Here is a 22,054-nt window from a genome sequence, read left to right as displayed (position 1 = left end):
TTCAAGGCGCAGCCGAGGCGTTGAGGGGGTCTGTTTTGGTGGCCTCAGTATTGCATCTCTGCTTTTTGCAGATGATGTGGTTCTGTTGGCTTCATCCAGCCGTGACCTCCAACTCTCACTGGAGCAGTTTGCAGCTGAGTGTGAAGCGGCTGGGATGAGAATCAGCACCTCCAAATCTGAGACCATGGTCCTCAGTCGGAAAAGGGTGGCGTAACCTCTCCAGGTCGGGGATGAGATCCTGCCCCAAGTGGAGGAGTTCAAGTATCTTGGGGTCTTGTTCACAAGTGAGGGAAGAATGGAACGGGAGATGGACAGGCGGATCGGTGCAGCGTCTGCAGTGATGCAGACTTTGTATTGGTCCGTTGTGGTAAAGAAGGAGCTAACCTGAAAGGCGAAGCTCTCGATTTACCGTTCGATCTACGTTCCTACCCTCACCTATGGTCACGAGCTGTGGGTCGCGGCCGACATGCGTTTCCTCCGCAGGGTGTCCGGGCTCTCCCTTAGAGATAGGGTGAGAAGCTCGGTCATCCGCGAGGATCTCAGCGTAGAGCTGCTGCTCCTCGACATCGAGAGGAGCCAGATGAGGTGGCTGGACCATCTGATTCGGATGCCTCCCGGACGCCTCCCTGGTGAGGTGTTCCGGGCATGTCCCACCGGGAGGAGACCCCGGGGACGACCCAGGACACTCTGGAGAGACCACGTCCTTCGGCTGGCCTGGGAACGCCTCGGGATCTGGATGAAGTGGCTGGGGAGAGGGAAGTCTGGGCGTCCCTGCTAAAGCTACTGCCCCCGCGACCCGACCTCGCAAAAGCGGTAGAAAATGGATGGATGAATGGATTTATGAGTTGAGCTACAGTATGCAAATAATGTTTTCCATGACACACTAATTTATTAAGATATTTTAAATTTGGTACTTTTTACTTTTACTTGTGTAGATTTTTTATAAACTTTAAAAAAAAAATGTCACCTGTTTTAAATGGTATCCGTTCATCTTTTAAACAACCTACTTCAAATTTGATGCTTTAGTCACAGACGTTTCCAACATGTGTTATATTCTCTTAAATGTGATTATGAAATTGCATTAAAAAGTACACAAAAAAAAAAAAAAAAAAAAACCTAGCTAAATCTATTTTTGCCTGGCTGGGAGCTCAGCACGCCAAACCCTGTGACCCTAGAATCGCCCCTGTACTACAGTAATAAAGTATTTGTACTTCGTTACTTTTCAGTCCTCACCTTGTGAGTATTTCCTGTTCACAGTCACACATTTGTCCCTGGTCAGTGGTCACACACGGTGTTTACCTGGTGTTCCATCAGGTCACTTTTTAGGTTTTTATTTGTGGTTCTGCTCGCTTACGTGGGAACAGTCTCTCTCTCTCTCTCTCTATCTCTCTCTCTCTTTTCTCTCTCTCTCCACTCGGAAGCAGCAGCCACTAGTGTGCAAGAAGAACAAGGCGCTCGCTTCTTAACGCGGACATGGGTGTTCCTGTTCCTCGCCACGCATTATTTCCACGCATTATCAGTTCCTGCTTGCGATAGTTCGACATTAATCTCACCGCCAGCGCGTCCTCCGCGCCGCCTATTGAGAAGAACTCTGAGAAGTTTCTCAGCCTGCGTGCACTTTTTTTTTTTTTTTTTTTGCGCGGATTAATGAATTGAGGGCGAATGTGGCAGGCAGGAATGGTTGACGGCGTGGAGCGCGCCGCGTCCTCTCCTCCCGCGTGCTGGAAACAAGTTGAAGCAGCTCCGGGCTCGCGGTTGACCATGTTAGGCTCTCCTTGGAGTTTTTAATGAAACCGCAAACTGGGGGGTTAATGAGCAACCAGGAGCGAGGAGGAACAATGGCATCGAAGGAGAGACTATACGAGCTGTGGATGTTGTACTACACGAAGGTGAGGACGTTACACCTGACGGGGACACCTGTTGTTGTTGCTGTACTTCAATGCTTATAGTTAACATTTATTATTAGGATTTTTTTGGAATCACATGGAAACACATTACTTTTTTGTTCATGAGGTGCCACCGTAACTCGTGTTTGTGTCATTGACGTTTATAAGCGGAAGTAGCTCCTCTGTTTGCACTTGAGCTTCCCCATTTATAAATTAAATATATGGCATTAGTTGACCGTTTTGGTGGGACGTCGAAGCAGTTCAAAGCAGCAACCGAGTAGGAAACTGGCACTAGGTTGACCAAATATGTTGTTTCATCTTGTACCTGACCTGTAACGCAGGTGTAACCTACTTCCTGCTTCTTGCAGCCACGCCCCCTAGTGTCACGTGTCTGTAGGTGTTCAAATAGTGAGTGTTTTATTACTCAGACAAATAAATGTGTCAAGTCAGTTTATTAGATGCACAATTCAATACATACACGATGTAATCTTTACAAGGACAATAAGTCTGTTTGGACTGACTGACACTCTCACAGAAGTAATAATTGAACAATGTTTTTGATAAAGGCAGTACGTTGTACTAAAGGTGAACACATCTGCCTCCCAATAGTAAGGGTTGGTGTTCGAATCTCTGCTCCGACCCGCTTGTGTGGAATTTGGATGTTCTCCCCGTGCTTGCGTGGGTTCTCTCTGAGTACTCCGGCTTCCTCCCACGTTCCAAAAACATGCATGCTATGTTCACTGAAGACTGAATCACTGGGTCTCAAACTTAAGTACCATCTCAAAAAATACTGAGCTCTCTAAGTACCACCATCATTAAAATACAGTAGCGCAGAATGTCGAACAGTGAGGGGCGTCCAAACTGAAGCCCGGGGGCCATTTGCGACCCCCACCTAGTTTTTTTTGCAGCCTGCGGCATATCTAAAAAGAACATTTGACATGACCACAAATGTTGAAACTTTTTTATTTTTTTTTAAAGGTGTGGGATCAACGTGAAAAGTGTGGGTGTCGAAAATGGGTGCGATACCCCTGACTAATATGACCAGTAGTACTAATAATTAGATTTTAGATAGAGCTTTTCTAAATATAAGATGCAAAGAAACTATTTACAGCAAAAAATAGTTTCTTAAATTCATACATTTCTTTTCATAACAGTAAATAAAGATACTTCAGTTTTAGAAGTAAAAATGGTTTGCTCCTCTTGCTGCTCTGTGTCAAGGGCCGATTTGTGAACAATATCAAATGAATGATCCTCAAAAATTGTCAGATACATACAGATTGCTCATTGTTCTATATGCGGAGATCTAGTGGGTTACACGGTTGCAGGCCACCCCCAAATCCTGAAAAATCGGAAACTATTTATTTCCCTCCTCTCCTCCAACAGAAAGGTGTAACGCAACAGTTTTTGAATGTAACGATAATTTATATGCAATATACTGTACTGTATAATTGCTTGATGGACTGGTTTTAGTGTGCGGAACCCTCAAGCCAAGAAGTGAGGTGGACACAAATGACCAGCATTGAGCCCAGAGGGTTAATAAATGAAAGTTAAAGAATTTCAACGTGGACCTTGCACACCTTAAATTTTTCTGTATGCAGCCCGTGGAGGAAAACATTTGGACATTTCTTTCTCTCAGTAGTCATCAAAAATTAGACAGATGTTTTATTTCTAATTGTATTTAATTATTTAATTTTATTGTAAGCCACTGTAACATTATAGACAGTTTAAACATTAACACTGCAATTAAATATCAGAAGAAGAAAAACAAAACAGTTTCTACATATTGATTAAATTAAAATATATTCCACGTAAAAGTGAATTAAAAAGTCTTGATGATTATATGTGAAGGTATTTAACTTAAAACGTTAAATATAACTGAACTGCATTCTTTCGCATACAGTACAACTAGAGGAAGCCCGTATACCGCGAGTGGTACCCGTACCACACTTTGAGAATTGCTGCTCTTAATTGTCCATAGGTGTGAAAGTTGTTTGTCCATATGTGCCCTGCGATTATTTGGTGACCATTCACCTCTTGCCCAATGTCAGCTGGGATAGACTCTGGCTGCCCCGCAATCCTAATGAGGACAAACGCTTCAGAAAATGGTTGAATGGATGGATTATTGTGGTTATAGTTTACAGTAGTGTAGAACCGCACTGTATCACAATGTCATAATGTTTAGTTTATTGAGTTACATAAGACAGGCAAACTATGACAAACAGCTCTAGGCATGATGCCATTGCAAACTACAGCCAAAATGATAAACATTGTTGAATTTATACCCACGTTGCCTCTGTGGCATCTGTTAGTTAAAATGTATCATTAACCAGCAGATTATTTTACAATGTTGTATATTTATGAATGTATGCATATGTATGTTTGTAACTAGCCAAATTAAAAAAGTTGTGAACAAATATGGATGAGTGTGTAGCTTCAGCGAGAATTCATTTACGTGTGATCATCATCTCTAGGTCAGTGTTGGTGAGAGTATTTACTCTGTTTCATTAAATAATTTGTTAATTGCTTTATTTTAAATAACAAGATACAAAATGTTGGTAAAATAAACACTTAAATGTTCAAAATTTGTTTTAGATAATTGGTTAATTACAATCCAATTACTTATAAATGATAATACAAATGAGCATGATTTATTATTATTACTATTAAAATGAATTATTGTACACATTTTAACATGCACATTTTAACTTATTTATTAAAATTTTTTTAACCTCATTTACAAATAACCTCCTCACCCTCCAGTCCGTTTTGCTCATCCCTGATACAAAATTATGATTTTTTGGGACATACACTAATTCAAAAAGTTGTCAAGTCTCATTGTCAAGTCTCCACAGACAAGCAAACTTAGTTTTAATAATGGGTTTAATATTTACAGCAGATTCATTCATGCATTGCACATTCATAGGTGCGTACAACAGGAAACAATTATTATGACAGATCCAAAACCAGATCTGAGCTGTTGAAATGAGTCGACGGGTTTGTGAGATGTCTGCGTGTAGTAAAGCGGCTCCAACTACCGGAGACAAATTCCTTGTGTGTTTTGGACATACTTGGCAAATAAAGATGATTCTGAATCTGATTCTGATTCTGATTTATCATTGTAATGTCAGGATTGCAATATAAGGGTTCCCATTACATAGTGCAGGTGTATCTATTGTTTTTGATGGCAAGTGTATGCCTGGCAAAAATGTAATGCCATTTAAATGAATAAATCCTGTTTAATATTAAAGTTCCCGCAGGATAAAGCAAAGCGAACAATACATATAATGACTATGAGTCATTTATTATACGTATACTGCTTTTATTATTGTTTACCATTCAAGTTTGGTTGCCAATTGTGAGTGTGACTACACCGTGTCCTGATGCTTTTTGGTGATGGGGATGAAAGTATTCCAATTCTGCATTCATGACATGTCTTTTTATGATGGGGAACGACAAATTGGCAGTAGATGATATTACTATTTAATGTGCTGGCAATCTGCTTCAATGCCTGAGGACAGAGGAAAACAAGATGAGACTTTTTGCCCAGTTATGATTAAGTGGGGCAGCGGCTCCTCTTGTCTTATCGCAGCAGCTCTATCTGATGTGTTGCTGTCTTCACAAGGATGATGTCTTGTCATGCACAAAGACTTTTTTTTTTTTTTTTTTTTTTTTTTTTTGTAGCCAGTCTCTGTGAAATTTGATTGAATTTAAGAGCAGCATTTCAGACTGTCATGCCTGTCAAAGTCTGCAAGAGTGCTCATTTGGATAGCAATTTACTGTCAAAGTGTTCATTGTGGTCACATTGGACAGATCATAACAGAAGGGTGTGACCTTCAGTTCTTGGATAATTTGAATGTGTGTTTTCAAAAGAGCAATTTGTTCCTTAATGTGGTTAATGTTGATGTAAACATCTTTTTTTTGCTACAGATTTTAGAATGAGGAAAAATGCCTTACCGACGTTTACCATTACATTTTGTGGGTAGCGTTCAGTTTATAACTGAATTTTACAAAGTAAAGAAGTAACACAACTATCTTTAAATCCTGGTGGTGCTTTGCCATCATCTTGTGGCATGTATGGCAATTCTAAACCTTTTGAGGGTCTTTTCAACTCCTTGCAGATTTTCGCTATTCGTGGCAAGGCTTGGTCTCCATCCCCTGCAAATAGAGCTTGTGCTTTTCTGTTACAGTAAAGGGAAAAACTTAATGAAATGAAATCTGAGGCGGTTACACATTCCAATCCCATTGTTTGTAACACTGGGGTAACAATTCTCCGTGGACCAATTAACAGACACCCGAGTTTCTGCCTCCACCCTTACACAAGCATTTGCTCAACCTCTCACATAGATGCTGACTTCAAATAAACACCCTATAGTCTTTACAGTTGAGTAAATAGATGCCCCAGTCACTATTTGAGGAAACTACTGTATCTATGAGGCTGTGCAATTTTGCGCTGATTCAAATGAGGCATTTTTTTTAATGCTCTCTCAGTACCAATTTAGTTATATTTGTTTTAATTGGAAAAAAGGCCTAATGCATTTGCATGTGTGCAAATGTACTGGAGAATGATGCTGGAGTTTTGATTGGTCCTAGTTTTTAATCTTCACAGCCTTGTGTGACCGAATGGAACATAAACGTGAGGTGAAAGGTAGCCGAGCCACTTGAGAGAACAATCACATCCGTAATTCATGTCCTGTGTACTGTATGTGTGTCTGGACATACTGTATGCTTCTCCAAAGCCAGAGTTTAAATGTTTTCAAAGAGAATTTCTGAATGAGGCAAATTAGCATACATGGTGCCATTAAAAGACCTGACCTCCATTCAAAGGTTTTTTTTTGTTTGACAGTAAACACGGCTTTTGACCTGGAACCCTGTTTTAGACACAACAAACACACCCAGACAAATTGGGCAAACAGATCTCACTGTTGTTGCGCCTAATCCTTCAAGTCAAACTGGAAAAAAATGAAAAGAAACGGCAGCACTCTTAATCTAAACAGGTTTGTCCCATCGCCTTCATCCTGCATATTCTCTGTCAGAAGAAAAGTTGTTCTGGCTTGCGTGTGATGAAGGAACTAGGCTTCCTCTGATTGTGCAACAGATCGCACACCCCTGGCAGGCAACTTAAGCCTTTTTAGGATCAACATAAGTTCATGGGTGATGTAAAACCGATATACCATAATGCGTCCTCTTAATAATAAATATGAAGCTTTGCATTGTTTTGGTGGTAATGTGTCATCATCACATCATCAATTTTAGCTTAGCATGTGACTTTTAACACGTTTGTCATCTGACCTTTTCAGTCCCAAATGTTTTCAAAGTTCATGGATGTTTAACAGAGACACAGTTAGGTAAGTAGGCCATAATAGACGCATCAACCAAAATAAAAATGATTGGCTGCATGGATATGATGTACACACTGAAGGCAGGCATACACATTAATATGTTTTGCCTGCATCCCCACTGTATTGGACACTCTTAACTACCTGATTGGTGCCAGGCCTTGTTACATGCTTACTTATTAATAGTGTTCACATTATTTTACTCATTTGTGTTACTGCTTCGGCTAGGCTAAAGCAGAACTGTATTTGCATTTTTTTTTAATATACTTGTGTGTGGAGTCAAATTCAATTTAAATTTGTAATATTTTAATATCTAAATATTTTTTTTGGTAATATTTTTCTCAAGCTTTTCTACCGGGATCAAACTGTCGCCATCATAAAAACCTTATTAAATGTATTGGGAAGTAACAGTTTAAAAAAAAAACTTACGGTCACTGTCATACAATCGTAAAAATAAATTTATCCCTGTTAAACAACATAAAAAAATAAAATATAGTCTTAAATAATGAGAAATGACAAAGGTCTAATCTGAAGGTCAGTTATCAAGCTTGTTTGTAAAAAGGAAACCAGTGAAAAGATTGAATAAAGACCTGATGAGTCTGGACTTAATAATAAAGTTTCAACCTGAGAAATAGTGGGTGCTTATCTGGTGATTATTGGTTGCGAGGGACTAATTAAAATGACGACATGACATCCTGGCTCTGTTCATCTTCACAGCTGAGAACCCTCCTCCAACATTGGTAATGAGGATAGTGATCAGAGAAACAGTTACATTTGCACCGCACAAACAGATATTTCTAGTCTTTGTTGCATGTTGGATTTACCATTGATTCCCAAACACGGTACCGTGGCACCCTAGTTTGCCACGATCATCAGGAGTGCTGCAGGAAATTATCCACTTTCACTTTATTTATTGAAATATTATCATTTATTAATTGCAAATATATCTTTGTACCTCTGTGCCATCCATTGTTGTATATAGTAGTGAGAGTCAGAACAATTAAGTTTTCTTCAGTTAGTTAGCAGAAGGTACGGGAAACGTGTGTATCCACCCATAGCCGGTCATGCAATGGAATTAGTCATGGTTTCCTGCATGTATATCAGTTTTGTGTTCAATTAAACAGGCCCAGATGTATTACTGAATACGTCCTTTTGTGAGTAAATTGAGACGGGATGGTCATTATTTTAGTAATCATACTTTTTGTGATTTTTTTTTTTCCTAGTCTAAAATGTGTGCATTGGCTCAATAAAGTTTAGAAAACATTAATTCATTCATTCATCTTCCGTTCCGCTTATCCTCAGTAGGGTCGCGGGCATGCTGGAGCCTATCCCAGCAATCTTCGGGCGAGAGGCGGGGTACACCCTGAACTGGTCGCCAGCCAATCGCAGGGCACATAGAAACAAACAACCATTCGCGCACACATTCACACCTAAGGGCAATTTAGAGTCCTCAACCAACCTACCATGCATGTTTTTGGGATGTGGGAGGAAACCAGAGTGCCCGGAGAAAACCCACCCAGTCACGGGGAGAACATGCAAACTCCACACAGGCGGGGCCGGGATTTGAACCCCGGTCCTCAGAACTGTGAGGCAGATGTGCTAACCAGTCGTCCACTGTGCCGCCGGTTAGAAAACACTGCACCTGAAAAGCAAGCACGGCTCACATGACACTAATGATTTCTGCACTCTTTACCAGCACAAGGGCCAACAAGCAGGACAATCAAAGTGTTCTTTGCTGCCGCTAAAGCAGGGAGACGCAGCCAAGCAGAATGTTAAGCAGCAGCTGCAGACAGAGCAGATACATGTCTGGAGTTGACACACCTCATTGGGCATGTCAGATGGGCAGTGTTAGTGTTTTTCATTAGGTCCTTTTGTGCCCACACATCACATGGCCCGTTGCTGTGGGAAATATTAGAAGTCTGTTGCTGGGAGTGTTGATCTTGAGAAAAAGCAATGTTGTCTTAGACAATTACTCAACAAATTGATACTGATTTGACAAGGTATTTCACGTGCTTTTACTTCTTATCAGCAAACTCTTTTTTTTGTTATCATATTTTTTATTTCGGCAGAAATGTAACACTGTCATCTAAATGAACGTAATGTACAACAACAGCTTGGAACACAAACAGATCATGCAATATGTGGACAGAGGTATGGAGACATAATTTCTAATTGATGAATTCCTAAATCAGGGTTTTAGGTTTTAACAAATGCATGCTTACAAATTTGTGAGCAAAGTTTGGGAAAGGCCATTTTCTCTTCTAGCATGAAGAACTGTTTATCATAGTGGGCAATACACGGTCCATAAAGATATGCTCTCATGACTTTGGTGTAGAAGAATCCTGTCAAAGACCTCCGGGTCTAGAAGTTGTACTGATCATCAGTCCAATGTTTGTTGTAAGAAAGCCATGTCTTCTGTGTTCTTTATTATATATTTTACTAAATGTGGGTTCTGGGGAAAAGTCAAATTCCCAATTTGGTCCTGAGCTGAAAAGTACTGTACTGGGAAGGACGTATTGCATCCCTTCACTATTACTGTACATTATTATTAGGGATGCACCGATACAGTATCGGTGCCGATACCGCACGTATTGTATCTGCTCATACTCCAAAAAATGCTCCAATACTATGACACCAATACCACTATACCAGCCTCCTGGGCACGTGGATGAGGAGCCATGTAAGCCGTGTGGCCATATGTAAGCTCGTGTTTTAAGGAAAACACAACCGGAGCCGAGACTCGGTGCTTGCCGGACGGGCTGCCGCTGCAACTCGCGAGGCGGCTGCTTCCATCGCCATCTGAGAGGAGTTCATCATCTATTTTGCAGGGCAACTGCAAGTGATGCTCCACAATGGATGATGGATGAGGAACTTATGCCATGTTCAAGAAAAGTCTGTGTTTTGTGTTTCTGAAGAGTATTTGATGAAGATAAAATACATTTCCACCACAATTGTTGCTGTATTTGGTACGGGTACTCGTACTTGGTCTCAAAAAAGCGATATTGGTTGGTGAATTCCTTAATTATTATAATTGCGGTTGAAACATGTTAATTTAGCTCTATTCTGAAAAACATGTATCAGTGAACTCAGTTTTTTCATGTATGCGCTTGCAAGTGTTCCATTCAATTAGCATAAATAGGGTCCCACAATATTGTTTGTGCGGCAGGACCTTTTTTTTTTTTTTTTTTTTTACTTCAACCTCCCGCCTGTTTGCTTACAACGTGCAGAAGAGGAAGGCGCTTGTCGTGAATGAAGGAAATACATTTTGGTTAAAGTGAGATGTCATTTCCTGATTGATCTCCTGATGTTGGGACACTAAGAAACATTTAGTTAGAGTGCTTGCTGCGGAGGAATGAGCTGGCCAGCTGCGGACCAGCATCGGCACATCTGGGACCGGGTCGTAGGATTCTGGTCTCCCCTGCTCAGACTCATACAATGAAAGATGGACTGGGTCATAAGTCCATGCCAGCTGGTAATGTAAACTTCAGCAGATTGCAAGCAGTAGAAAAGACATGACTGCAGTTTTTGTTAATTGCATTAGTTATGCAGTGTGCAAACTGTGCCGGTTAATTATGCAGTCCCATTGCAATGAAGCTTTGTGTCAGAATGCTAAGCTTGTTACAAATCTAAAAGTATGCTTGTCAGTTTAAGGGAAGCTGCCATACTTCACTGACAATATATTATTTTTGTACTCTGACTCAGTCTGAAAGATGTCATGTCTGCCCTCATGCCGCCTGTTCAAGAGAATCAGAGGCTTTATGCATGCTCAGCTAATCGCAATCTCCTGCTTATTCCATCATCCAGCACATCAAGGCATGTTTATGGATGTTGTGTGTGTAACTATTCTGATACCATCGCCTTGGTCTTACGGGTATGCCATTTTTTTGCTTGCATATAATTAAGAAGTCTGATGAAACCTGCTTTGACTTATAATCGTGACCTATGAGAAATTTTACTCTTGAGATGGGTGTAAGATAAAGAAGGTGGCGTGAGGTAGGAAGACAGGAAGGATGTGGTTCACAAAAGCTTATTAAAGCACATTTCTTTGTAAATAAGTTGTTGTATACAGACGTAAGCAGCAACATGTAGCTTAAAATAACAACTTAAAGTCATTTGGATGATACACAGGCTTGTAATAAGGAAAAGAGTGTCTCTGTCTTTGCCATGGTAGCCACAGAGCCCCTGTTATACTGCCATGTAATATTAGTGGACGAGCCCGGACACCTCATTTCAAAACCTGATATTTTAACACGGAAGAGTTACGTTTATTTCACCCCTATTGTTTATTCCCTACTGTTTATTGAAATGCTGGAATAATATGAATATGTCATTCAGCCAATTCTGATGGCATACTTTCAAAGTTGTTACAGCATTGCTCTGAATTATATTATATTCATGGCTAGTTTTGTACAGTAACTTGTTTGGATGAACATTCAAGTTTTTAAAAAGGATACAAAATGGCTTATGCTTCCCTGTCTGTGAGTTAAATCTCTTTGCAACATCCTGTTACAAAAATCAGGTCGCAAGGCTGACAGAAGGAGACACAGTGTGCCACTTTGCTTAGCAGGTGTTATTTTTTTTCTTTTTTAAATGGGAGGACAACCTCGGTCTGCATTCCATTTCTTTCATTGTGCTATCATTTCTTGATCACTGACATGACTGGGCCAGTTTAATTAGCTGATGTCTATGTATCACATATCTTTTGGAGCATTTCCACTCTAGGGAGCAATGAAGGACTTATATTCTTATGTGTGTGTATGTTGTCAATGTACACAAATATAAACATTAAAATAAATTAATACAAATATAGCTAAACTACCAATTGTAGAACATTTTGAGTTTTTTTTTTTAAAAACTCAAATAACTAAAAATATGTTCTAAAAATGGTATTGCACTTTTCATTCTAATTTGTTATAACCTTTTCATTTCCATTATTTTCATTGACAGTTTGGGAGAATTAACATCAATGTTTATGACAACATCCATACGGAACACTTCAACTTTATGATTAGTTTTTTTATATTTGCATTGTTACATAATGGTGCCATTCACGATTACAACAAGTTCACATTTACTGTTCATAGCGTTTGTGTAATCAAGTTATGAGTTGGACCAGTTTACTTACTACTTCAATAATCAAGTAGCATAATCTTCTCAATACAGACACCGCTATTATGTCTTTATAACGGGCCAACTACAACAATATGAATAGTTCTGCACAACTGCAAATGACACAAATCTCTTTGACAGTGTCAATCAAAACTGAGCATCATTAAGAATTAACAACAACATTTTTCATACAGCTCATGTATTGTTTTTTTTAGTTAAATTGTGCAAATAGTCATGAGTTTGTACTTTGAGGCCTTAACTTAAGTTCTTAGTGTTAACTCTGCTCCCTCCCATTTTAGAAAGATGTGGGCTATCTGCAGCAGTGGCTCGAGGCATTTGTGGGGTCCTTTGAAAGGCTCATCGACGTGCACTCGCTCGAGCCTCGGAGGTAAGAAGTTCTATCTTTGACACTAACTGTGTAGCTTCCACCAGTCCCCAAAGCAGAATGAACTTTGGCCTCTAGCACGGATACCGTTTTGACATGTTTATTTTACAGCTAAACCTCTGTGAGCATGCCCTTTTTTTGTCCTCGCTCACATCTCCACTCCCTCTAAATCCTTCAGGCTGGAGGAGTGCACCTCCGAGGTGCCCCTGCTCCCCAGGGATGTCCTGGTCTTCCTCAGCACGCAGCTTTGGCCAAGTGCGTCGCACCTCTCAGACTCCCATGACCACAGTAGCAAATTCCCCCATCCTCTCCTCCTCATCAAGTTCTTCATCATCGTCTGCAGGTTAGTCTACTAATCAGTGATGGATGAGATTTTAGCCTCGTGTTGGAAAATAACCACGGAATTTTTTATTTTACCAAATACTAATATAGACACAAATATCAATAATAATAAAAATAGTCTAATTCATTATTGACTAAAGGGAAGCTGACAAATTACAGTTATTTTGTTTCTCCTGACATTGCGACATGAATTGTGCAAAGAGGCCGCAACCCTGCGTCAGGAAGTTCTCCCTTTCATTGTGCGCTTATACTGTGTTCTTTACCGTAGATGGCCATCTTGCAAAGGGTTCACTTATCTAATTCTGCATTTCTTTCAACTTCTAGAAACATGGAGAACATCGACCCAGAGAAGACGCCTGGATTTGTTTTTGAATCAATAAAGCTTCTGAATTTTTGTTTGCACCAGGTATGGCCTTTATGAACTGAACAGGAAACAGATTGTGTTCTATGATAAGTGTTGGTGTGAGAATGTTCAGTCATTAAATAATCACTAAATTTGCCCTTTTAACCCCAAAAATGTAAATACCTACACAAAATATACTTTGCAGAAGTTACATAACTGGTTTAACGTGAGCATGTTGATGAGAGACCTCCTGAAAACAGGTGTATGAACACTAATGTTTGTGTGCCCCTTTGGGTCATTGTATTGTTTATGTTCGTCAGATAAAGAACAGAGAAGGGGAGCAGTCCTCCCTGCAGTCGGTCGTGTCTTACGGACTGGTGTTGTGTGAAAGTGTCTTTGACCCTTATCAGACGTGGAGGAGACGACTGGCAGGGTGAGTGTGTGTACAGCATGTGTGTGTCGGTCTGGAGGTGGAATTTATTGAAATAAACCTCCACCAAGCTCACCATATTATGCTTTTAACATCTTAGTCAACTGTAGGGGATGTGTAACATCTTGTCTGGGTGCCTCTTGACGGCATATCTCAGTGGAGCGGTATTTTGTTGGCATGAGTAGGAGGGCCTGACTTTAGCCTTGTGCGCATGTTTCAGGGAGGAGGTTAGCTTGCTGGAGAGGAACAAGTACAAATTCTCTCCGCTGCCTCTGCCCGAGGAGCTGACTGCTCTCTTCCACGGTGAGGAGCTCACCCTTTGGCCTCCTCTCTGATCGTCGTCAGACTTGCATACCAGGAGAACCAAACCTGTTCTGTACATATACTGTAAATATTGGCATGTTTTTTTTCATGGCCACTGCTTTCTTACTCAACTTTCAATGTATTGACTCCAACCTGGAACCAAGAATAATCTCAGTACACCCAAATTCCCTTACATAATACGATTTAAAAAGGAGATATTTGGTGCTAATACTATTATTCAATAATATAAATAGCCCCAGTAAGTTGATGCAATGAGGTCCAATACAAGAGCTGTATAAAAAAAAGTCTGCCATGAATAATATCATAATGCTCAGTTTTGATTGACAGTGCCACAGAGCTATTAATAACCTCAGCCTCAGTTAATTTCTTAATGAATAATGCATTTATCTTCATGACATTCTTCAGGCATATGTAGAAGGTGGGGATATCAATTGGTACTTATTCAAATTAAGACTGTTTGCTCATGGCTAAGGTCAACATTTTGCATTTATTATTGTGCTTGTAGTTTGCAGTGGTGTCGAAGGGCAATGCATAATACTGAGAGCTGTTTTGCCCCTCTTAGCTAAATACATTTGCCAAATGCTTGAAGTACGCCTACATATAATTGAGTGCAGTTCTACACCATTGCAAACTACAATCTCAATTTATAAACATATTGTTAAAATCACTGAGTAACTCAATATTCAGCATTATTACCTTCACAAAGATAGAATTTTCACAGCTCTTGTATTGGATTTCAGGGTCAAAACAGGTCCCGAGTCAGTTTTTATTGGGTCACTGATTGTTAGAGTAAAATGGCGTAAGCTATTTTATTGATTGTCATGCAGGCATACATTTTCTCTGTAAAGGGCTTTTTGATTTGTGCTTCTGTAGTAAGCCTAATACGTTCATTTTCAGTATTGTATGATGACGTGTATTTATTGTATCTCCATTTGAACGTTGACCTATGTATGATTTCACATTTACAGAGAGTCTGCCGGACAGTGAGAAGATCCCAGAGCATCTCACACTCAGGCTGGTTCATCTCCAGGGAGCTGTCATCAGTGGGGGCAAGGTCTGTCGCCATGTTTATCCTCATATCCTCATAATCAGAGTTTATTATTGTCTGGGAATGTGATTACCGTGGATTATCTTGTATTATGTATCTTTTCAGAATAATGGTCTCCTCGCTGTCACCTCTCACTCTGTCGAAGACCTCTTCTCCGTGCTTCAAGCTTGGTGTTGCCGGGGCTTCCATCAGTCTAATGACATATCGCTTCCTCGGCTGACCTTGAAGTGTCTGACCGCAATGATCCACCTGCTGCATTTTAGCAGCCCCTCCGAGCGGCAGGTTGAAATCAAGACCATACTGCAGAGTTTCTTCCAGCTCCTTAACTGGAACCGTCCGCTGAGCAGTGAGCAGCAAGATAGGCAGAACTCTGAGGAGCGCTTGATCTCACTCCAGCGCCTGATGCTGAGTAAGATGACTAAATCCACATGGAGGTCACATAAATGACTCATGTGACGATGAAGCTCACGTTTCTGTGTGCTCCTGTTTGTAGCCGCAGTACCTGAGATCCTGCAGTGTTCGGACCGGCCTGCCCTCCAGGCTGTCTTCCTGAACAACAACTGCTTTGAGCACATCCTCAGGCTCATACAGAACAGCAAGGTTAGCCACTGGGCATTCTAAAACGTGTCTGTCAGCTTTTTATTCATGTCTGGTCTGCACAGATTTCCTCATTTATTTTTCTCATATTCCTGAAATGCATTTCCTCATTTGTTTGCCTGATTGCTGTCTGACTTCTCTCAGCAACATCTGTCACTCGAATATAAAATCGTACCTTACGTTTAAGTGACTGTATTTCTTTAAATGCACTGTATGTATGTCCTGAAGCTCTTTCAGAGCAACAGGCCTAGGCCGAAGAGTGAGTGTGACCTCACTACAAGTTTACTCACAGAGGTCAAAGTGGACCAGGTACTCCCCCTAAATAAACCTTTGGTGTTGATATTGACCTGTCAGCAGGAAACTCAGCCTTCTCTCCACTTGTTCACAGCCATGTGTTGTCTAAACAGGAAACCTTAGACAGGAAAGCAGACTTATGAAGCAAGTAGCATGATATGATAAATATCGCTTGGGGTAATACAGTGACCTTATCTTTGCGCATATATCCTGAGAACAAACTCATACTTTGATACAGGGTTAGGTTAGGGTTTATACAGGCAGTTGGACACTGAAAACGAAGAAACTGTCACAGACGCACATTTTCAAGCATGAAAAAGGTCTAAGAATGTGAATGTGGAATTTAAAAAACTGGTAGCGAGTGCTGATGCAAAACATTATCACATTATCATTATCATTCAAAATTAGTGGGCACTTTGCTCAGACATCTTGCGCAACAATCTCTTATAGCTTGGAGGGGATTGGTGGAACACTGTTCCCAGCAGTCAAATGAAAAAGAACAAAGAGCAGATGTGCTCACCACTTCCCACCATACTACCCCCGGTTCATACAGTATACTTTGCTTTGAAATCAATTAAAAGCACTGTAAATAGATTGGTTGAATACTGGCTTAGAATTACATCATGTAAGGAGCTCAGCTACCATTTTGATTAGCTGTGTCTCAAAATCAATGGGATTCTTGTTTTGACAAAGCCAAATAAGCTTACGATGCATTTGTTTGAACATTTCGACAGGAAAGCTTTATGTATGGAAGTTTAAATACAGAGATAGACCGCTCATATTGATCATTCAAAATATAACGCTCCGAGTTAGAGGCTGAATTTCCTGTTGATTACAGTGGACTAGTGTCTTCATAGTGCATGAGTTGGTTGATGCATGGCTCCAATTACTTCCTTGGCTGGTGGTTTGGTGGCACCAGCATTAAAAAAGACCTTTTTAGTGTCCTGCGGTTGGCTGTTGCCTGTCTTAATTGTGTCTTTCTTTGCCCTAGTTTCATAATCCTGGTGTGGAAAAATAACTTTGCTCCTTTCTTCCCACTTCTACTTCAATCCCACTCTTTCTTTCCTGGTGGATGGCGCACATTTTGACTAATTGCACTGCTATGATGAAGCATATTTTCCCTCTGTTGATGTAGGTACTGGAGCGAGGCTCCGACAGCATCACAGTGCATGCTTTAGGGGTCCTAACAGCCATCATGAGCAACTCTCCCACTGCAAAGGTAAAGACTTTGTCAATTGTTATCATCGGGGTCCGATTGTACATCATTAATCTTAATCAGCCAGTCATTACATTTTGACAGCTTGCGCAATCTAAACAGATCCAGTACAAGGGTTTTATATATATATAAAAGAACAACTCTACCTTTAACAAAGATAATGATGTTCAGTTGTGATTGACACTGTCAGAGAGGTATTGTTTCATTGTATTTAATGTTTATTAATGTTGCTGTAGTATGCAGTGCTGTGTAACTGCAAGCTACAGTATATTTCTAATTTCGTCAGTTACATGAGACAGTCAAAATATGAGAAACACCTCTAAGTAAAATACAGTACTGTAGTTTTTGCTACCATGCTATATGTACTGTACGGTACTGCGTCTGTGTGTGTGTGAGAGAGAGAGAGAGAGAGAGAGAAAGGGAGAAAGAACGCTTATCACATTTAAGAAACATTTTGGGAAAGTCTCTGATAAACCGCTCCAATCTGTTGCAGGTTGTTTGAATGTTGAGCCACTGGAAAGGAGGAATAGATACGCTGAATAAAACAAACACGTTGTAACAAATTTCTGGGGGAAGAAAATTCATTTTGATATGAAGTCACTAGGCAGGCTTTTCTTCATTCATGCCGGAAATGTCATTGTGTTCCAATTAGCTTATGGAAGTGTGCCAACGTTTGCCTACTCTGTGGACTTTCGACTCGCTATTTCTGTCTCGGCCCACAGGAGACTTTCAAGGAGCGGATCGGCTACTCCCAGCTCTTTGACGTGCTCAAGAGTCAAGGTCAGCCCACCAAAAGGCTGCTGCAGGAGCTGATGAACATGGTGAAAAACATTTTTCTCTCATTGTCTGCTCATTGCCTACAGAGCAGTCAATTTTCTCTCGCAAATGACCTTTTTAAATGGCGTCATGTTGCCACGTCTCGAGCTCATCCTCATTATGAGCCACCTCTGTGTTTGTTCCTCTCCAGGCAGTGGAGGGCGAGTATGCACACGCACGCCACTTAGGAATTAGTAACGACCAGCCTCTGCTGCTGCTCCTGCAATGGCTCCCCGAGTTGCACGACCATCGCGAGCTCCAGCTGCTGGTGGCACAGTGGCTGGCTACTGTATGCGGCGGGTCGCTATCTTGTCGGACTGTATCAGTGGAGGCGGGCATGGTGGGGGCTCTCCTGCAGGTGCTCGCACAGCCGCAGCACTTGGACAGGCAGTGCGCAGATGCCCTACTGGGCCTCCTGCAGGACCTGGGCTCACTATGTCTGAAGCCCGAGGAGTTGAGGAGCCTTCTCAAACTGCTCAGGTTGGATCAGGATAATGGCGCGCATCCCTTCTGCACTCGCATTATCCAAGTTCTCTCGGCAATGGCGGCGCGAGAAGGTCGTGACAGCGCCTTGCAGTACTTTGATCTCACACCCCCTATGGCGGGTATCATGGTTCCCGCAGTCCAGCGATGGTCAGGCAGCAACTTTGCCTTTCATGCCTGGCTCTGCCTTAATATGGACTTCCCCCCTACCCCTCAGTTGGACTTCAACCAACCTGCCGCTAACTTGGTCACCGCAAGTCAACACGAGATGGGAAAAGGACCTCGCAGGAAGCAGCTATACAGGTAGAAGGGCAGAGCCGGCATGAGAAATGACTTTTGTCGAGTTTGTTTTGATTTTTAAAGCTCTTGTCTTCCATAAAGTTTCTTCACAGCTAGTGGAACTGGACTGGAAGCCTTTTTCACAATGGAGGGTGTGCTGGTCGTGGCTGTTTGCACTAAAAAGGATTACATGGCTGTCGCATTGCCAGAACTCCCACTAGCTGACTCACGTTGGGTGAGTAAAGTGAGGACTCAGATGTTCCCAAATATAAAGGCAGTGGATCAGGAGGAAAAAAAACAAAACAACAACAAAAAAATTAATTTAATGTTTGACCTTAAGTAGGGATGGGTATGGAAATCAAAGAACTGATAGTTTGCGCTTCGTTAGTTAGTTTGTGGTTATAAAAAGAAGAACATGATCTGTGGGAGGTTTAGCTGTTTATACACAGACCCCTGCTTTGACACGACTTCTTCATGCAGCACTCTTAGTTCAACATCAGAATGGGAACAGGATTTACAGTTTATCAATAATTAATGTTTTTTTTACCCAGAGTCAATCACAGAAACGTAGTCCAATTTACATCGCTTTCCTTAAGCACAATTTTTAAACAAACATTGAAGTAAATGTCCTCAATTAGCAAGGAATTCGGTCTTGTTCATATCTGTTTTCAGCTTTCAATGCAAATATCTTTCTCGGCACCTTTTTATTCATCCTCCTTCCATCCATTTTCTAAGCCGCTTATCCTCACAAGGGTCGCTGGAGTGCTGGGGCCTATCACGGCTGTCTTCGGGTAGGAGGCGGGGTACACCCTGAACTGGTTGCCAACCAATCGCAGGGCATATTTATACAAACAACCATTCGCACTCACATTCACACCTACGGGCAATTTAGAATCTTCAATCAACCTTCCATGCATGTTTTTGGGATGTGGGAGGAAACCGGAGTACCCGGAGAAACATGCAAATTCCACACAGGCGGGGCCGGGATTTGCACCCCGGTCCTCAGAACTGTGAGGCACACGCTCTAACCAGTCTCCCACCATGCCGCCCCGTTTTTATTCAGTCCATACTAAAATACTTTGTTGTTTATGATGTTTTCAGCATTCAGTAGCCATAGTCCACATTCAAGGCCGTCGTCCTTTTGGTCAGAACCTGGTCAACATCTTCATTGATGGCGAGTTGTCTAAAACAGCTCAGATTCGCTTTCCATCTTTGAGTGAGGTAAATTACGTTTGTTTCTTATGTTACCTGCTCACAAGGTTGAAACAAATACAGTATTACCTCAGAAAAAATACCTATTTTCTATTCATTTTCCTTCAAGCCTTTTACCTCCTGCTGTATCGGCTCTGCGGGCCACCGGACCACTACTACAACAACCTCGCCTAATCTACTCACATCCTTATCCTCCGGCCAGTCCCCGGAATTTGCCTTTCCCGCCAACGCTCCCTCCTTGATCCGCTCTCAGTCCTTTCCAGCCAACTACGCAGGGGGCCGCTGGGGCTCTCTGAATGACTCCACAGTGCAGACCATCCCAGCGGGGCTGCAGGACACAGAGTGGGGAACACCCTCTTCTTTGGATGGACTCCTGGGCACTGCCTTCATCTGCCATGAGGCTTTGCAGCAGAGCCAAACAAAAGTGCTCTACGCTGCAGGTAAGCACACCACTTTAATACAAAATGGCAATTGTATCCAGACGTGTGGTAAACGTAGCATTGCTTTCTGCTTTCTATCACAGGCCCAAATAACGTGCCCTTATTCAAAGCGGATGGAGAGTTGTCTGATCTTAATGGCAAGCTTGTGCTCTACTACACTCCTCAGGTAACCAACTGAAAAAGGTATGAAGTGTTGAATTCAACGAGTACATTTTATTTTAAAATTGCATTTGCTCTTTTGTATGCTTCAGGCATTTAAAAGCCAAATTTGTTTGGATTTGTCTCCTAATCATCAATATGATGGCCGACTAACAGGACACCGAGTCATCAACTGGGACATTAAGGTTAGGTTTTAACAAATTGCTTATCTAAATACTCACTTGCTGTGGATATATCCCAATGTATTTTCTGATTTGGCAATTTCTATCCCCATACAAAATACATACAGTATACCAGTAGGTCTCTGTCTGGATGTGTTTCCCCTGCAGGATGCCATCAATGTGGTTGGGGGCATAGGGGTTCTGCTGCCCCTCCTTGAGCAAGTTTGCGAGGAAGAGAATGTGTACAACGGCGCTCAGGAGATCTCAGAACTGCTCGGACCAGAACTGACAGCATCGCGAGGGCCGGCCGTTATGCTGCTGCCACTCAAGTCTTCAGGTCAGATTCTGTTTAGTTAACTGCACAACAATGACTGCAATTGCATCTGTTTTGTTGTTGCATTATGACTGTCAGTAAGTTTCTCGTTGTTTATTGTTTTGTTTTTCCCTTCCAGAAGCGAGACTGGAGAGGAACAGTATCGCGTCCTTCTTGCTGATGATGAAGAACATGATCCGCCGTCATCCTGTCAATCAGGAAGGCCTGCTGCAGTGCCACGGGCCTAGCATCATCGGAGCCATGCTCACCAAAGTAAGTACTGGCAGGGAGCTAATTACAAAGTGATTTTCTTCCTTTTTGCATTGCATTGGTGTAGTATATCGATGGATTTGGTTTTATAGTATCTTTTGTTTTCCTTGCTTTCTTGAATTTGCCACATGATTTGTACTGACTTGAGTTCATTTCAAGTAAATGTTAAATGTTAAGCTCTTAAAATGGTGAAGCCAAATGGACATAAGTATACACTTTTCTCCTCTCTGCAGGTTCCAGGGACTCTGATGGACACGAACGTTTTTATTGCATGTCGGCTGCTGCTAGATCAGGTTTTCAACGAGGGAAACGGTCCACTTCTGCAGCAGTTCTACCAGCACCTGCTCTTTGATTTCCGAATCTGGACCAGAAGCCATTTTGCTGTTCGTCATGGTGAGACATAAGCAGCTCTTTTGTTGCTGATCGATACACCCAACCTTCTATTAAAGGTTTTTTTGATGTTTTCAAATATGATTGCATTAATGCACAGAATCTGAGAGGTGACTTAAAGCAACCTACAGTTGGAAGAAAATGTAGGAAGTTGATGCTATCACACTTTAAATGCTCTGTTTTGTGAATTAATTAATTAGAGCAAGTTGTCTCCGAAATGT

General features: G+C 41.5%; 1 protein-coding gene across 4 annotated transcripts in view; it reads left to right on the top strand.

The window, feature by feature from the left end:
* Window positions 1–1,452: 1,452 nt before the first annotated feature.
* nbeal2 (neurobeachin-like 2) overlaps window positions 1,453–22,054 on the top strand; it is a 38,016-nt gene continuing 17,414 nt past the window's right edge. For 2 of the 4 annotated variants that reach the window (XM_061776300.1, XM_061776299.1), the window contains exons 1-21: window positions 1,453–1,889; window positions 12,631–12,719; window positions 12,895–13,059; window positions 13,383–13,464; window positions 13,722–13,834; window positions 14,052–14,134; window positions 15,124–15,209; window positions 15,309–15,612; window positions 15,697–15,803; window positions 16,029–16,109; window positions 17,230–17,313; window positions 18,033–18,131; window positions 18,278–18,912; window positions 18,991–19,123; window positions 19,990–20,109; window positions 20,210–20,540; window positions 20,624–20,706; window positions 20,792–20,884; window positions 21,029–21,197; window positions 21,313–21,446; window positions 21,677–21,836. In XM_061776300.1, coding sequence (XP_061632284.1) covers window positions 1,788–1,889; window positions 12,631–12,719; window positions 12,895–13,059; window positions 13,383–13,464; window positions 13,722–13,834; window positions 14,052–14,134; window positions 15,124–15,209; window positions 15,309–15,612; window positions 15,697–15,803; window positions 16,029–16,109; window positions 17,230–17,313; window positions 18,033–18,131; window positions 18,278–18,912; window positions 18,991–19,123; window positions 19,990–20,109; window positions 20,210–20,540; window positions 20,624–20,706; window positions 20,792–20,884; window positions 21,029–21,197; window positions 21,313–21,446; window positions 21,677–21,836 — 3,253 coding nt within the window. In that variant the 5' untranslated portion in view covers window positions 1,453–1,787. Of the gene's footprint in view, window positions 1,890–10,553; window positions 10,695–12,630; window positions 12,720–12,894; window positions 13,060–13,382; window positions 13,465–13,721; window positions 13,835–14,051; window positions 14,135–15,123; window positions 15,210–15,308; window positions 15,613–15,696; window positions 15,804–16,028; window positions 16,110–17,229; window positions 17,314–18,032; window positions 18,132–18,277; window positions 18,913–18,990; window positions 19,124–19,989; window positions 20,110–20,209; window positions 20,541–20,623; window positions 20,707–20,791; window positions 20,885–21,028; window positions 21,198–21,312; window positions 21,447–21,676; window positions 21,837–22,054 lie in introns of those variants that run through there. The other 2 variants (XM_061776302.1, XM_061776303.1) reach the window with 2 other exon arrangements.

The sequence above is a fragment of the Phyllopteryx taeniolatus genome, chromosome 6 (genome assembly GCF_024500385.1).
Source record: "Phyllopteryx taeniolatus isolate TA_2022b chromosome 6, UOR_Ptae_1.2, whole genome shotgun sequence".
Lineage (NCBI taxonomy): Eukaryota > Metazoa > Chordata > Actinopteri > Syngnathiformes > Syngnathidae > Phyllopteryx > Phyllopteryx taeniolatus.
The sequence above is the reverse complement of the archived record's forward strand: the minus strand, read 5'-3'. Positions and strand labels throughout refer to the sequence as shown.